General features: G+C 40.2%; 1 protein-coding gene across 1 annotated transcript in view; it reads left to right on the top strand.

The window, feature by feature from the left end:
• The window catches only part of MALRD1 (MAM and LDL receptor class A domain containing 1), a 594562-nt gene that overhangs the window by 539381 nt on the left and 38173 nt on the right, over nucleotides 1-17008 (top strand). The window contains 2 exon segments of the mRNA XM_036270540.1: nucleotides 15830-15909; nucleotides 16004-16100. Of these exon segments, the coding sequence (XP_036126433.1) occupies nucleotides 15830-15909; nucleotides 16004-16100 (177 nt within the window).

Here is a 17008-nt window from a genome sequence, read left to right as displayed (position 1 = left end):
AGCAATATTCTAAGGCAATGGGTCTCAAAGTGTGGTCCCCAGACCAGCAGAGTCAGTGTCACCTGAGATATTGTTAGAAATGAAATTCTGAGGTCACTCCATGCTACCCGATAGGAGAGGTCCTTGACCTGCCAGATCCCTGTGGGAGTGGAAATCTTGTGATATTCTGAGAAAAAGAATTTTCTGAGACTTGCACAGGAGGATGAGATATGATAGAAAGATTTATTTCTGAGGAATTAAATCCCTGAGTTTCCAAAGTCCCATTTTCCTTTGCCCAGTCATAGAAGAAGTGTAGCTGAACTTCAGTAGATAAAATCAGAGCCAGTGTCCAGAGTTTCCATCCATGTCTGCACAGCCCAACCCAGCATCAGGCTGGCTTAATTTGTGTTTCTAGCTGCAGTCTGTCAGTCCACTGCATGTGAGGGCTGCAGAGCCACATGGCTATAGAGGAACCAAGGGCGAGTGCAAGGAAGCCAAGAGCGCAAGAGAGAGAGAACTTTTTTGTTTAAAAGATGATGTACTCCCAAATTTTTGTGTGCTTGTGTGGCCACACCCATTCTGGCCAATGATCTCTGTCCCCCAGGTTTGACTGACGGGCAAGTACCCTCCCTATGTCAGCTCAGCTTTACTGGGCATGCATCTGTCTTTCCTTTGTTGGATCCCTTCTCCCAGTTTTTGCAGGGAACGGGCTGGTGTTTCCCCGTGGAGTGCAAAGTTGCAGTTTGCTGGTGAAGCTGCCCAAATGATGTGGTATAAAGTCTGACCTTCCCCCTTAGCTTCTTTCCTATTATTAATAACTAGCTCATTGCTACAGTATCAGTTCCCCCTTTAGAGAACTTAAGCCTTATAATCATACAAGGGTAAAAAGGATGAAGGTCTCCATTTTTTGTAATTGCTTCAGGCTGTCAAGGGATGTAGACCTGTCTATTCAAAGGCTCAGAGGTTCTCCCCTGTCTGACAGAGGAAGGAGGAGCAAAAGGGAAGCAGCGTCTTCATGCAGGAAAGAGGGATTTTGCAAATTCCTAGTGAGTCTGGGGTCCCTGCGAGGTGACATCGGCAATGTCCAGAGGATGACACATTAGGCAAGCTGGCGTCCTTATTGTATTCTAGAAATGACAAACCTGACAAGCAGGTTAAAAGGCACAATTCAAAAGTGAGACTTGTAGTAGCTAAAGGTCTGGGGAGAAGTGAACCCCCCCACCCCCCACCCCCGTGATAAGGGAACAGACTAACTTGACAGTGCCCCCCGATTAGGTAGGAGGAGTGGCTTCCCTGGAGGAAGGAGTGAAACACCTGGCTGCAGCCCTCTGTCCAGTGTACTGAAATTAAGCTAAGAGAAATATTATAAGAATCCACCCATGAGAAATTGTGGGCCTTTCCTGTCCGAACCATTTCGGCAGAAAAGGGAAAGCAGTTTACAGTGAAGCTGATAGACCGCCCGTGCTTCCTGGACTCCACCGTCATTCCAAAGCATTGAGTCTCATCTCTGAGACAGTGGTGCAGATGGCTTCTAAGTGAGGCTCACACTCTGTGAATGCACAATCAGGGACAGCATGACAGAGCCATGCACTCAGTGAAGACAGAAGCAAGAAAACAAAGCACACATGTTAACGCTCATAGCAAATCATAAGCCAGTTGACACGACTGAGATGCATGGCTTTTGCTGGAATAAAAGCAAGCAGTGACGATCTGATGGATTTTCTGCAGTTAGAACACCTCTGGTGATGTTATCAGGTGCCGAGATCTGTATGACATAGACAGATGTACTCTTAAAAATAAAGCTTTGAAGAGAGCTAATTATATTGGAGTCCAATATCCACAGCTGGGCATGGCGGTTTTTATTAGCATACAATTTTTCTTTCTAAGATTATTCTCATTTTTAAAGAGACTGTATATTAAATCCAGTTTTAGTTTAGCCTGAGTATTTGCATAGACACAACAAGAATAGCAAATGATCATATAGATCACACAGGCTCTTTCAAATGTGCTTTGCTGGGATCGTTCCTAGGGACTTTCTAGTCTGAACTACAGTCAGCCTCTCAGGGAAGAGAAACCAGGCCATAGTTGCTAGGGGACGTCGTCTGAAACACCTATAGGTTTGGGTCAATTCCTCAAGTCCTTGAGGTCCCCAAAATGTCTTTGGATTTCTTTCTTGCCATCTTTCAGGAAAACAATTTTTGTTTCTTTTTGGAAAGATTGCTATGAACCAGGTGAGCAAGTAAGGCATCCGGCCATTTCTGCTACAGCTTTGATTGGCTTTGGAAGTCAATCTGAACATCTTAAGGCTTTCTGGTGACATCAGAGTCCAGGCATGTCTCTCTTGGATATAGCATTTTAGTCGCAGTCTTGGCTAATAAGACCACATAGTTTGAAACTGGTCTTATTATTATTTTTATTTATTTATTTATTTTATTAATTAAGTAATTTATTTTTGTTACAGATGTTTCTCCTTTTTCCCCCACTGATTCCCCCCTTCCCCTCCCTCCCCACCCTCTCCCCAGCTTTGTTGTCCATGTCCATTGTTCATGCACACATGCATATAAGTTCTGTGGTTTATCTCTCCCCCACCACCCCCTGTTCTGGGGATTGTCAGTCTGTACCCCACTTCCATGTCTCTGGGACTACCCCATTCCTCAGACTGTTATGTTCATTATATATAATATGTTATATAATAATATATAATACTTATATATAACATTATATATAAATGAGATCATATGATACTTGTCTTTCTCTGTTTGGCTTGTTTTGCTTAGAATAATACTTTCCAGGTCCTTCCATGTTGTCTCAAAAGATAAGAGATCTTTCTTTCTTACCACTGCATAGTACTCTATTGTGTACATGTACCACAGCTTTTTTATCCATTCGTCTACTGATGGACATTTGGGCTGTTTCCAGATCTTAGCTATTGTAAATAGTGCTGCTACGAACATGGGGGTACATATATTCTTTCTGATTAATGTTTCAGGCTTCTTAGGGTATATTACTAGAAGTGGGATCACTGGGTCAAATGGTAGTTCAATTTTTAATTTTTTGAGGTAACACCATATTGTTTTCCATAGTGGCTGCACCAGTCTGCATTCCCAGAAACTGGTCTTATTGAATTTATGCGAAGAAATGTATTGCCATGATGTGCTCAATAAGAACTGTCAAACTCTGGTGGGATCAGGTAGGGAGAAAAGGCTAAAAGTAAGCAATTAGCATTTTCAAGAATGGCAAATATATTTTATAACTTTCAGAAATATAGGCTTTTTTACTGGCAAACATATTTATACTTTAATAGACATATTTCCATGGAGACAGTATCATTATAGTAAAGCTCACTGATTTAGCAAAGCATAGAAAAATTGAGTTAAAGTGAGTGTCTCAGATAGGCTGAGATAAGATTTATTTTTTAGAATTTGCATTGTAATGGATGACTCAGATAAGAGTTCTTGGGGACCAGGTATTAGCGCTTTAAAGGCAAACTGTCCTTTCCTTGAAAAACTCAGAATAAAATTTCTTTCCAGGGTAGGCACTCTTGAGGTATTGTGAATGGAGATTGCATTATTTATTGACTCTAGAAAGCAAAATCTAAAAATAAAACGATGTTTCATCCTCTTGAGAGGGAGACTTGATAGCTGATGGAGGCATGAAGTCTTCTATGCTCCTTAGCTTTCTGTCACAGACCAGAATTTGGAGTGGCCTAGGACACCTTAGTCATCATGGCCTTCTTACCTGAGCCGGCTGAGGGATTCGCCTTCACCCACAGTCCAAAATACCTTCCATTGCCCAGGAGAGGCTCTTCTCGAAATAGTTACAGAACTGTCCAGGTGTGGTGCCTTTACCTCCATGCCAGAGATCCTGGTCCTCTGACCTTACTGGAGGCTTTTTCTCTTTATTGCCTTGCATAGAAAAATTATGGCTTTCTGAACTGGCCTCTAATAGCTGGGCTAGCAACCTGTTGCTGTCACTTATATTCCTAACAGCCTTGACCCCTAAGAAGCTTGGCAGCATGAAACAGCACCCTCTAAGGGAGAGGGGGTATTTCCTGTTAATCTGCTCAGACAGAGATTTAACATCCCAGGCCTGCGGTTAAATTCTCTTTGTAGTCAATTTTCAAGATTAAGTAACAAAAACTTTTTATTTCTTTGAGAACCTGCACATCTGAGGCTTTTCTTTATTAGTTGTACCTGTGGAAGAAGCATTAATAACAAATAGTGTTTGCGTGAACCATAATACACAGTAGTAGTGTTTGCAGGAATCAAAATATGCAGCAGTCACGTGGGTCACAGAAACACCGCACCAGGAGTAGGCAGTCCCTCTGACAGGCCGCAGCTTTGCCCTTACCCAAGATGGCTGCCGAGGGAGTTACAGTTTAAACTTCCGCCCTCAAGTAACATGGCTGCCAAGGCGGTGCTGTCTGCCACAGGAAGCTTGTAGCTCCCAGCTCTTAGTAAGGAGCAGTGAAGAGGGTGAACCAGGCAGGGTGCCGTCCTGGGCTTACCAGGGCGAGGCCCAGGCAGCAGTTTTTCCTGGCGCCTTTTCTCTGCATTTGGGCCATCTCTGCCACCACCCCTCGCCACACAGCCCCAGGCCGCCAGACCCGTGAGGTCTGAGGGGTTCTCTGGCTGGGGACTTGCAGAGGGGGACAGGAGTGGAACTCCACGTCTTTGCACGGCAGCAGCTTCTGTCGTGGCCCCCTCTGGGCCACCTCCCCTTAGCACTGTGGGCACAGGGTCAGGGAAGAAGCAGAGGGGAAAAGAGAGGCTGAAGGAAGCCAGGGCTGGGGAGGGCCCTAGGTTTGCAGCCACACTGGGCTGTGAGTCATGCCTTAAGCCCCCAGCTAGGGGTGTGAGGTTGCCTCCCAGGGCTTAAGCAAACTAGGGGGTGCTTTGGTTTTGCATGCCAGGAGTGATTTCAAGGCAGTGGGTAGTGCATGCCAGCTCCTGTGTTCTGCACTCCCCTGCCACTCATCTGCACACTGCCCTGCAGGGGCTCATCGCCCTGGGGCCAAGCCAGCATGAAAAGGCTGTTCCCCATCTGCATTGCATGGGGTAGGAACAGGGAGCAGATAAATCATAGAAACACAGTCAAAATGCAGAGAGAGGCGGGAGAAATGAGTTTTGTAAAAGGGGAAGGAAATGTGGGTGCTAGCAACACACTCTGTGGTGATAGCAGGGTCAGGCATTTTCTCAGTGTTGTCTGGAGCCTGTTGTGACTTTGGTACTGGGAGCAGGGTATCACTTTTCTCCTGGATTTGCATCTGAAGCAGCAGAAGCAATTTAGGACAGAGAAAAGTGACAAATTCAGATAAGCACCAATACAGGAGACAGTGTTAGAAATGAAATCTAAAACTCCAGGTTAGCGAGGGAGGTTTCTCACCACGAACCAGCCCGGGTTTTTCTCCCTTCCAAGCGCAGGCCAGATGTGGGCCAGAATAGCAGGTTTGAAGGCTGTGGGTGTGCTTTTGCAAGGAAGTAGCAGAGAAGGGAGGCTTTGCATGCTTTTCATAAGTCAATTCTCCAGGTAGGGTCCCATCTGAGTCACCATCTGTTATGGATAGAAGAGGTCCTCAACCCTGCCAGATGCTTGTTAGGGTGGAATTATTCTTTTATCCTGAAAAAAAAGAATTTTCTGAGACTTTCACAGGAGGATGAGATATGATAGAAAGCTCCATTTCCCTTTGTCCTGCCATAGAAGAATTGTAGCTAAGGCTTCAGTAGAGATAAAATCAGAGCCAGTGTCCAGAGTTTATGTTCCATGTCTGCACAGCCCAACCCAGCATCAGGCTAACTTACTTGTGTTTGCCTGCTGCTGTCCATCTGTCCATTGCCTGTGAGGTCCACGGGGCCACATGTCTATGGAGGAACCAAGGGTGAATGCAAGGAAGCCAAGAGTGAGCCAAGAGCACAAGAAAGAGAAAACATTTTTGTTTAGGAGATGATGTATTCCCAAATTTTAGTGTGCTTGCCGTGGTCACACCCATTCTGGCCAATGATCTCTGTCCCCAGGTTTGACTGACAGGCAACTACCTTCCCTGCATCACCCCAGCTTAACGGGACATGCATCTATCTGTCCTTTGTCAGATTTCTTCTCCCAGGGTTTTGCAGGAAATAGGCTTGTAGTTTCCTGGGGAGCGCAAAGTTGCAGTTTGCTGGTGAAGCTGCCCAAATGATACGCCTATAATGACATCCCCCTTTGCTTCTTTTCTATTATTAATAACTAGCCAATGACAATGATATCACCCAGACATACTGAATCAGAAACGCTGGGGATGGGCCCAGCAATTTGTTCTTACAAAGCTTCCAAGTAATTCTGATGCACACTAAAGTTGTAAATGACTCTTATAATGATTAAACAAGATAATATATATGCAGAATAAATATATTGCCTTGGTAACTGTAACAAATTATCCACAGGTTAACTACAATTACTGTGATGATAGTGAATATTTCCAGTAAATCTGTATGAGCAGAATTATACTAATTGGAGCATTCCAGAATATAACAGGTATAATAGTCCTCACCTTCCAAAAATGTATAGTCTACAAAGATTTATAAGGAAAAGGACAATTTCAGTACTGTATGCCACGTGCTCTCATTGCAGTTTGCAGGATGACATGGGACCCAAGTGGGTACATTTAAGTCAGGCAGGGCACAAAGGAGGGCCTCCCAGGGTAAATGTTATTTGGTCTGTGTCTTTAAGGATAAATGTAAGTTAGCCAAATTGATGTGGAGTAAAGCCGTCTTCCAGCCATTGAGAATAGATATCCTGGAAAGACCTAGAAGTGCCAAAGAGTACATCTCCCAGGTGAAGGTCGTCCAACAAGAATAAAGAGTTTATGAGCAAAGGGAGAATTGAGATCAAACCAACCCTGCCATCAAGAGGCCATAGCAGAAACCAGCCTCTGTGTAAAACCACTTCTGGACAGGACTCCGAACACCGTGAGAAAGTAGTGAAGGGTTTGAATCAGGGCAGTTAACAAGGAGACATCAGCCTGGAGGCTGGGCACCCGGTGAGGAGCCTGTTACAGTACCAGAGAGGACCCACAGAAGAGATCATTCAGAAGTAAACTGGTGGAACTTTGGTGATTAGGATGATGAAGTTGAGGAATGGATGTGGGAATTTAGAACTTGTTTCTAACCTATACATCTTTAAAAAGAAATTCTTATCTCTTTCTGGTGCTCGGAATGCCATATTTCAAATAGGATTAAGATTCCTTTTAGTTTCATAATTGTTAGGGAAAAATGCAAAAACTATTCTCCCCATTATCCTGAGTCAGTGAAAAGTATTGGATTAGATCACCTATTTACATTTATAATCGCTTTCAAATTTGAATATGCAAATAACATTTTAATGATATATCCACAGGTGCTTTAGCACTTAATATGTCCTTTTATTACTTTAGCCCTATTTGAATAGTTGAAGTAGATTTAAAGAAAGAAAGAAGGAAAACAGAGAGAACCTTCTGCCTGTTCCCACCAAATTAATCCACGAACCCATGCTTTAGAAAATTTGCAGATATTCCTTTTTCTGGCAATGAGACCCAGGAACTGGGGCCAACATACAAATGACAGTATGGATGGGAGGAGCTTTTGCTCCAGGTGTGAGTGAGTAATGAATGGTGTTGCCAAGCGCACCCAGAAAAAAAAGTTATTTCATACGCCCTCGGTTATAATGTACTAATAGCAGAAGACCTGTTAGAATTTAGACAAGATTAGTGCTGGCTCCAGCTGAGAGCGGCTCATTGTATTTTATTTCTCCCTTTCTCCTGTTTGCGTTAAGAAAACAGAGTCTTACGCATGGATGATGTGGGACGTTTATCTTTCTCTTTCAGGTGGGCTCCCCTTAATACTACTAAATTTTACGAAATATGTTGGAGCGAATTTCTCTAGGAGGAAATTAGTCTAAGCAAATTAATCACTGGCACTCAATTTGGAATTTCAGTGCTTTGTGGCTCAGAGATTATTTAGTGGCTTCTTTTGCTTTCTTGTTTTCTGTTCAGTGAATTCACCCATGACGATAAGGATGGCTCGTGAAGGGCTCCCTCCATTGTCCCACTCCTTCTGTTGGCACAGGCTCAGCACAGAGCCCCGGAAGCAGGTCTGAGCTGATGCTTTCCTACCAAACCGACACAGCCCCCGCCCTCCCACCCGGGAGCACGTTTCCCATGGGTAGAAGCCGTGGCGGGGGCGGGGGCGGTGCACAGTGCAGGCTCTGAGCTTATTCAACAACTGCATTTTTCTTCCTCCAGGCATATTCATACATACATTTTTTATTTATATCATTTATTATTTATTTTCTATTCTATTCTATTCTATTCTATTCTATTCTATTCTATTCTATTTTCTATTCTATTCTATTCTATTCTATTCTATTCTATTCTATTCTATTCTATTCTATATCCCCTCTATGCTCTCTTCTGCCTCCACACCCCCTCCCTCCCGCCAGTCACCGCCTGCAGGCAGAAGCTGGGGCAATGGCTTTTGCTGCTTCGGGCAAGGATGGCAGGCAGGACAGTTGTCAGAGGCCAGTTCCCTGGAGGGACAATCTGTCAGGGCATAAGGTCAGCAGGAAACGGTCATGACCATGATTTCTTCCAGAAACAAAAGACTGGGTATGAAACTGCTTGGCATAGATAATAATTCGCAGTCGACAGTGGACTTTTACAGTGTTGTTTAATCTTCATACACAGTCTGTGCATTGCAGTTGTTACTGCTTATAACAGGAAGCTGAAGTCATTCGGTTCCCCCATAGCTAGGATGCGGCAGAGTCTGCCTCAAACCCAGGCACCCTGACTCTGTTACTTATTCTTTTCTCAGCACCACATCTGCTCCTCTACAATTAGAGATGTTTCCAGGGTAAAGCTTAATGGAATAAATGGACATTTTTAGACCATTAAGACCAGAAATTTTTCCTAGTGAAACTCGCCTAACAGACACAAATTATTAAGTTAACTACCATTATAAACAACTAGATTCCTACTTTAGGAAGACGGAGGAAGCAAAACCATGTAGTGAACAGAGCCTTCATTGGCTGAGGAGACAAAGACACATAGTTTAACATCTCATTCAGAATGTACCCCTGGGCTGACTTACTGCTCAACCACTCCGTGCCTTTATTTCTTCAACTGTGAAATGGGGAAATAATCCCTACTGTATAACATTATTGTATTACAGATGATGTACTGAAGTACTGAGAATACTGTTGGTTATATAGCAGGTTTTCTGTTGTAATTCCTACTGGGCTTTTGTATATTGTAGTTCACTGAAGCATGGGCTGTAAATGTGGAAGGACACTGGTTTCTATAAACAAAAATGACACACATGAATTTAATAATCACATCATGTTGCTATAAAAATACCCAAATAAAAAGAAAAACAAGTCTTCAGCTGTAATGCTAAATTATAAATCTGATTTAAAATTATTCAAAATCCTGCTTCTGAAGGGATTTTCCATCTACATCCTTACAAACTGCAATATTAGAGTAAGTATGGCTGAAAAAGTACTGTGTAGAAAAGAATTGGGAAATCTAGACGTTAATTAATTGGGAAATCTAGAGGTTAATTTGGAATCCCAGTAACAACTTCTATTTGAATATATTTCTCCAGATCTCATCAATTATAAATAATGTCTATATTTATTCTTGGATGATCAATTTTTCTGAAATATTGTTTTATACACACACACACACACACACACACACTTCATTCTTTGTAATAAATATAATTTAATATGTCACCTATTCCATAAATGTATAGTTGAGATTGCACATCTTTCACTTTCTGGGTCTGGAAATAGAATTATTATTGAAGCAATTTTTTCATCCACTCTATTAGCACTTTATTTTACCTTCCTTATATTTTATCCTCTACTTTGTATCTCAATTATATTTAGAATGTGTTTTTTATTTCCTCTTTCAGTTAATACTCTATAAATTCTCAAACATTTCTTATCTATCCTTTATGTATCTAGTAGAGTTATCTCGTACATAATAGACATTCAATAAATACTTTGTGAATAAGGAATCATGATTTAATGAAGAGAACTCAGGCATCAAAATGGAAGGGTAGAAAAACTAAAGTTGTGCATGTGTGTTCTTGCAACAGAAGAGCCAACTGAAATGACTCAAATGATGAAAGAATTTACTGACTCATGTATCTAAAGAGTCTAATGCAGAACAGGCTTGGCACATGATCTGCTGGAGAAGTTTGCAATGCCATTATGTTGTTCCTCTATTCCTCAATGATTTCATAGGCTCTGTTTTCCTGCTACTTTATTTTCCCCTCAGCCTGGCTTTTGTAGCAATGTGGTAGCCAGAGGGTTGCCTGAGCTTACAGGGCTCCATGCTTCCTTTTTATATCAGATTTGGAGAGAGTATGTCTCCCATACAAGTATCTATCAAAATGTACCCCCTGGAAACAGAATCTTATTGGACAAACTGATGTTCATGTTTCTTTATGAACCATTCCCTGTGTTGATAGACAAGATCTTGAAACAAAACACTATGCCTAGTAGGACCAGATAACCCTAGCGGTCAGGTTGGAGTTCAATACCAACCAAACCATAGACATCTTACAATTTGGTGGAGGAAAGGAAAGAGAGGGGCATGGTTAAATGGATTTGAGGGAGTCATTAACAATATGCACTGTAATTGGGTATTAGTTTGAACTTCCATAAGTACAAAAAAGGCTTATATTCATTAGGTCTATGAAATAAATGACAAAACACACAGGTTCATATTACCTCAAAATTAATCAGTTTTTCTTTCATGCATTTTTCTGATGGGAACTATCGGGGGTGGGGGGGTGTTTTCTTCTCTCCTGTCAAGTGTAACAATTAATTTTTACTGTAAACTTATTCTAATAATTGACTACGAAAATATAAGACCTCAAAAATAATTACATTACATCTCACATTTTCTTTCTCTTTGATATTAAAACAACAATAAAAATAAGCATTCTAATTTAGATTGAGGTATTTTAGTGTTAGCACAAGTATTATATAATGCTTATGGTTTTTATGTAACCTTTCAGATTATATAAAAGGTTGAGTCATAAAATAGTCAAGAGATTACCTAGAAAGAGCTACTCTAGTCTTTGATTGTCATGCAAATAAGGTGAATCCCATTGCCCCGTTTCTTTAGGCCTGTCATTCTTGAAATCAGACAGGTATGCAGTACTGCCCATACCCACCTGCTCTGACAGCCACCCAGCTCCGTGAAGATCTGCCTGGGGTACCTCACAGAAGTGGTCTTCTCTGGTTGGTATCCACCTAGTCTGAGCACACCCAAATCTTCCCAATATCTCATCTATCTCCCTCTCTCAATGGAGTCTAGTGATCCAACTGCCACAATTACGTTGAGCACTGAATTATCCATAGAACACGGTTAGTATGACAAAGAGAGATAAAATGTATGTTACATATTTTTATTTACTTCTTTTTGCAAATCAGAAAATGTTTCTTCTTAGTGGAGGGATGAGGAGGGGGAAAAAAGCCACAACAAAACATTTAAACTAAGAAATGTATACATAATATGTACATTTCTGAAAATTGAATGTCCAGTATGGGTTGTTTGTACAGACAGCTGACGTTAAGGAAGTCCATAATGCATTATTGAAAGTAAAAGCATTTGTTACAGAGAGATGCAGATGCTTCTATTACAGTAAACACACACATAACTCACATATATATGCACACATGCATATGTGTGTGTGCACGTGTGTGTCTGTGTGCATATGTGTTTGTGAGAGGGTAAAAGGAGGAAAGAGACTTGGCTGTTTATATTAGTTACATCAGGAAGATGGAGTTGATGTGGAGATGAAGGGTTGTGTTTTAACATACATTGGTGCATAATTTCACTTATTACTTTAAGTGTATATTATTTTTCATCTGATAAACATCAAATAGGAAGAAAGTGATGGTTTGGGAATCAGGCTGGTGTGAAGATTACAATTTTTACTTCAAGGAACAATTTGTTGTTATTGACTAGAATTTTTTGAATCATAGATATTACTGTATAATTTTTAAAATTTCAGTAATTTCTATTTATATTTCAAAATTAATTGATATCTGTTAAAATTCACAGATGAAAAGCCCTCTTGAAAACATGTATGGAAAACATTTGGTTTCAATATGGCAGACTAATGCACAAAATATACTTAAGTGGGAACTTTTGGGGAGTAGGATACTCAGTTTCCTCTAAAATAACTAGCTACTTATAAGGATTTTGCATTATAAATATCTAACTCAAAATTTTATTTATAATTCTTAAATTCAAATTTCCTTGGCCAAAAGTGATAAAAACTCAGCATATTTTAAAACTAATGTAGGCCCTTAAAGTACATTCTTTTCTATTACTTTTCTTGTTAGTTGATAAGATTATATCACCTTGATCTATTCTTTGGTAAAAGAAAGAAATAAATAAGAATTTAGTGATGTGTATGTATATGCCTATTTAAAGGAAGGTTATATCTTGTTATTTTTACAGGTAAACTTTTATCAATGTAAAAACAAATTACCTGTTTTTATTTTTTTCTTTTATTCATAGCATCTACACTTATTTCTGTAAATTACCATCAAAGTATTTTTCAGTATAGATAAAATATTTTTTTCAGTAAAAAACAGTCAAAAGTCACTTAATACTACACCCTATTTGTTCATGACCAGGAGATTGAGATAGACAGATGATAGATTATGATGATAGATAGATGATAGAGATAGATAGATAGATAGATAGATAGATAGATAGATAGATAGATAGATAATAGACAAATAGATAGATATGATATAGTAGGCAGTTAGAAAGACATGAGCAGAGTAGGAAAAATAGGCCAGGTACAGAAGGTCACCAGGGCAGAAAGCCCCGGGTCCCTAGGAATGAACAGTTGTAAGGTGGGACCAGGCCCCCAGGGTGATCTTTCCTCCCCTAACATATCACTCACTAGTCCTATGGCTTAGCCCCCCTGGTCTTTCATATCGCTGTTCATGCTGTTGGGACCCCACCCTGACCTTTCCTCCTTTAGCATGTCACTAGTCATATAGTAGACCCCCCTGGAGGAGGAACAAAGGGGCCCGTTGTGAACCAGGTTCAGTAACACTCTGGCGCCACTGATAGATTAGGTAGATGATAGATAGATAGATAGATAGATAGATAGATAGATAGATAGATAGATAGATAGATAGATAATATAGAAGTACATATACATATATAAATATATACATAGAGAGAAGATAGATGATAGATAGCATTCATACTGTTTCTCCATGGTTTGGATTTTTCCCATTCATTTTTAACTGGTATTAAGATATCGTCCACTGACATTTATCTTAGTAGGCACATTCAAATACCAACAATGTACTTAAAGTGAAGATTAGTACAATTCTGATTCCAGTGAAGTAGCATTTTCAAAATCTAAAGGTGCCCAATTAACCCAAAATGAAAAACTGTCCTGTCTCTAGGCCACACCGCTTTGTGCATGTCGAAGGCTGACATGTAGTGTCACACTGTCATTGAGGACTGACAAGAACTATATCGTAAGGGTCGTAAGCATGAAACCGTAGTGTTAATGTGTGCATGTAAAATAATATCACATGTGTTACAATGACACCTAAAATGAAAGCACATACTTTTTTTTTATTTTTTATCCTCACTAGAGGACATTTTTTGATATTTTATTCAGATAGAGTGGGAGAGAGAGAGAGAGAAACGTTGACATAAAAGGGACACATCAAGTGGTTGCCACCCGCACGACCCAACTGGGTCCAGGGAAAAACTGCATCCGAGGTACATGCCCTTAGCAGGAACCAAACCCGGGTCTCTCTGGACCACAAGCCATCGCTCTAACCACTGAACCAAACTGGCCAGGGCAAAAGAACATACTTTAAGCACTTTAAAATGAATGAAAACAAAGGAAAGAATACAAAGTGCAGAATGAGAATGAAGGAGATAAATAAACAAATAAATACATGAAAGAAGAATAAATAAACTCCAAAAATAAAATACTCCAATCTTCAACAATTCTAATTTATTTGAATTTGAATTGCAGAGACATCAAAACAATCAAATTGTCTTAAATTTCTACCTTTTAAAGATACCTACTAAGGAAAGAAGACATTCTTTTGGACCTCCTTAAATCTCTTAAGTTTTTTATATTTTAAAAAGCGATTTCTTTTTGAAGAAATTACTATTGATCATTCAAATGTTCAAATTCAAAGGAGAGATTGAGAGAAACTCTAGCAAATTTGTGCTGAAGCATTGTTCCAACACACAGCTATTAAGCACGCATATTCTAAAGTTAGTTTTTAATCTTTCTTTGTAGCATGTACCATGAACCTGGCAGGAAATTAAACTGAACCCTTCTCTTTTTTAAAAAATTTATCTTTATTGCCCTGGCCAGTTGGGCTCAGCGGTTGCAGCATTGGCCTGCAGACCAGAGAGTCCTGGGTTCGGTTCCCGCTAGGGGCACATACCAAAATAAAAAATATATATATATCTTTATTGTTGAAAGTATTACACATGTCCCCTCTTTATAACCCCATTGACTCCTTCCACCCTGCTCCCACCCCCACCCCAGCCTTCACCACACTGTTGTTTGAGTCCATGGGTTATGCAAATATGCATATAAATTCTCTGGTTAATCTCTTCCCGCCTCCCCCTTCCCTCTGAGATCACTCAGTCTGTGCCATGCTTCCATGCCTCTGTTTCTATTTTATTCATCGTTTATTTTGCTCATTAGATTCCACATATAAGTGAGATCATGTGATGCTTGTTTTTCCTAACTAAACCCTTCTTAATTTGTATCAGGTTATTTCTGGTAAACAAGAATGTGTACAGCCCTGGCCGGTTTGGCTCAGCGGTTAGAGCATCGACCTGCGGTCCAGAGAGACCCGGGTTCGGTTCCCGCTAAGGGCATGTACCTCGGTTGCAGTTTGTCCCCGGCCCTGGTTGGGTTGTGAGGGTGGCAACCACTCGATGTGTCCCTTTCACGTCGATGTTTCTCTCTCTCTCTCTCCCACTCTATCTGAACAAAATATCAATAAAATAAAATAAAAATAAAATAAAGAAAGAAAAAGAAAAAAAAAGAGAATGTGTACAAAAACTTTCACACCCATATGCAAATACATATGACCAGAAATATTCTGATAAATGTACCCCTTAGAAATAAACCGTATCTCTGTTTGAGGCAAAAGCTAGTCTCCATTTCTGAACTATCTGAAGTCCATCCCTGTCAAAGGAGATGCTCCCAGTGTTCTGTTTCCTCATGTATGTCCCTAAGTAAAGCAAAAGTAATGAAATTGTAGTAGTATTTCTAATGCATTTCATGAGATTACTAACGTTGTTCCAAATCTATGAACTTGAAGGATCATCTGTTTTTAATGAAAAATAAATATGCCTTGCACTCTATATTTATGTTAATCTATAATTCAAATCTTCTCTATCAGTGTCTGAAATAACCTAAATCCACTTACTATTGAAAAATGTGCTAGCTTTTAGGTTTCAGACAAATGATGAGTCAAGTAATACGGACACTGGTAAAAAGCAAGTCAATTTTTGAAAACAAAGCAAAAAAAAAAGCCTGTGAAAAACAAATGCCCACTTTATAAAGTCAAAAAGAGGATAAATCATGAAAAAAAATTATCTTACACAATCATGTGAAAATAACAAAATTTAATTTTGTTTTGGCATTGGTTTAACCTTTTTGGTTTCTGATCCAAGTTACCCACATTTCAGGTATCTTATTGTTCATTGACATTCATCAATGTATTCCATGACAATACTACTAAAATATGTTTTTACTTCTTTCTTTCTTTTTTTTCTAACTATCATATTTTATCTCATTTCCAGATGTACACAAGGATGGACAGGAAATCGATGCCACATCAAAGTTAACCATTCGACTGCAGATTTTACGTACTCTCAGAATAGTAGGTGACATTGTGACTAAACAAATCGCTTGAACTCTGGAAGTCGAGTCTTGTTGACTGCATGTGTATCTTTCTCATTGGTTTGAAATTCTAGACATATGGACGCTCCTGGGTATTGGATTAGCTCTCCTGATGACTCACATTACAGTCGCCGTCTTGTGTTTTCTTGCGAACAGAAAAGTGCCTGCAAGGTGAGTGATGCCTTTGATTGCTGAATAAAATATACTGTGGCAGAACAATTTCCTGAAACATTTAATTTGCTGCATTTTCCTTTCACTTTATTTTACATGCAGGGAACTTTAGTGTTTTCATACTTTATGGATTGCTCTCTCCGAGCAGAAAGCAGGAGCTACTTAATAATCACTATTCTTTTTTGGTAAAAAAGTGTTACATTGACTTTTTAGACTATGTTAGAATTTTCTATGACAATGAAAAGGAGAGCATAACATTCTCCACAGATGCAAAAGACAGGAGGGGACAGGCATCTCACTTCCTGGCCATGCCCCGGTAGGCTAGACTCTAGGCACCAGCTTTCCAGACCAAGAGACCCATGTGTCAAGCAAGGGACAGGACAGAGGCCAAGAGCTGCTGCAGCTGGAGGAATGTGTAGGCTGGGCGCTGGCATGGCTCAGACTTCCCAGGCCACAGGGCTGGTCAAGATGCCAGGAGCTGCCTACCTATTCCCCGTCTCCCCATCACCTGTATGGGACACGGGCCAGCCCAAGAAGAAAAGTGACTGACTTTCCCACGAACTGAACAAGATAAAGGCTCAGTGTAAGATTTCATAAAACTGTAAGATACTGAAGAAACACGTTATGTGTTGCACGCTGAGTTTGTGGCCAGAGATTTAGGTTGGTTGGCGGCAGCACCGATGTGTCTCAGAGCACAGGATAACTGCGTTCCCCTTGGTGGCTGTCGGTGTCTGCCCCTCTGAATGAATTCTCCTCAGATATCCAGCCTGCAGTCTTGTTAAATAGCAGGCACCAAACTTGATATCATCGATTAAATCAAAATGATTCTGGAACTATGACATTCTAGGAAAAAAGATATGACATTTTTAATTCATTACTATCAAGATCTTACTGATCTATTATTATTG

This window comes from Molossus molossus, unplaced genomic scaffold (genome assembly GCF_014108415.1).
Source record: "Molossus molossus isolate mMolMol1 unplaced genomic scaffold, mMolMol1.p scaffold_m16_p_1, whole genome shotgun sequence".
NCBI lineage: Eukaryota > Metazoa > Chordata > Mammalia > Chiroptera > Molossidae > Molossus > Molossus molossus.
This window is presented reverse-complemented; position numbering and strand designations above follow the sequence as displayed.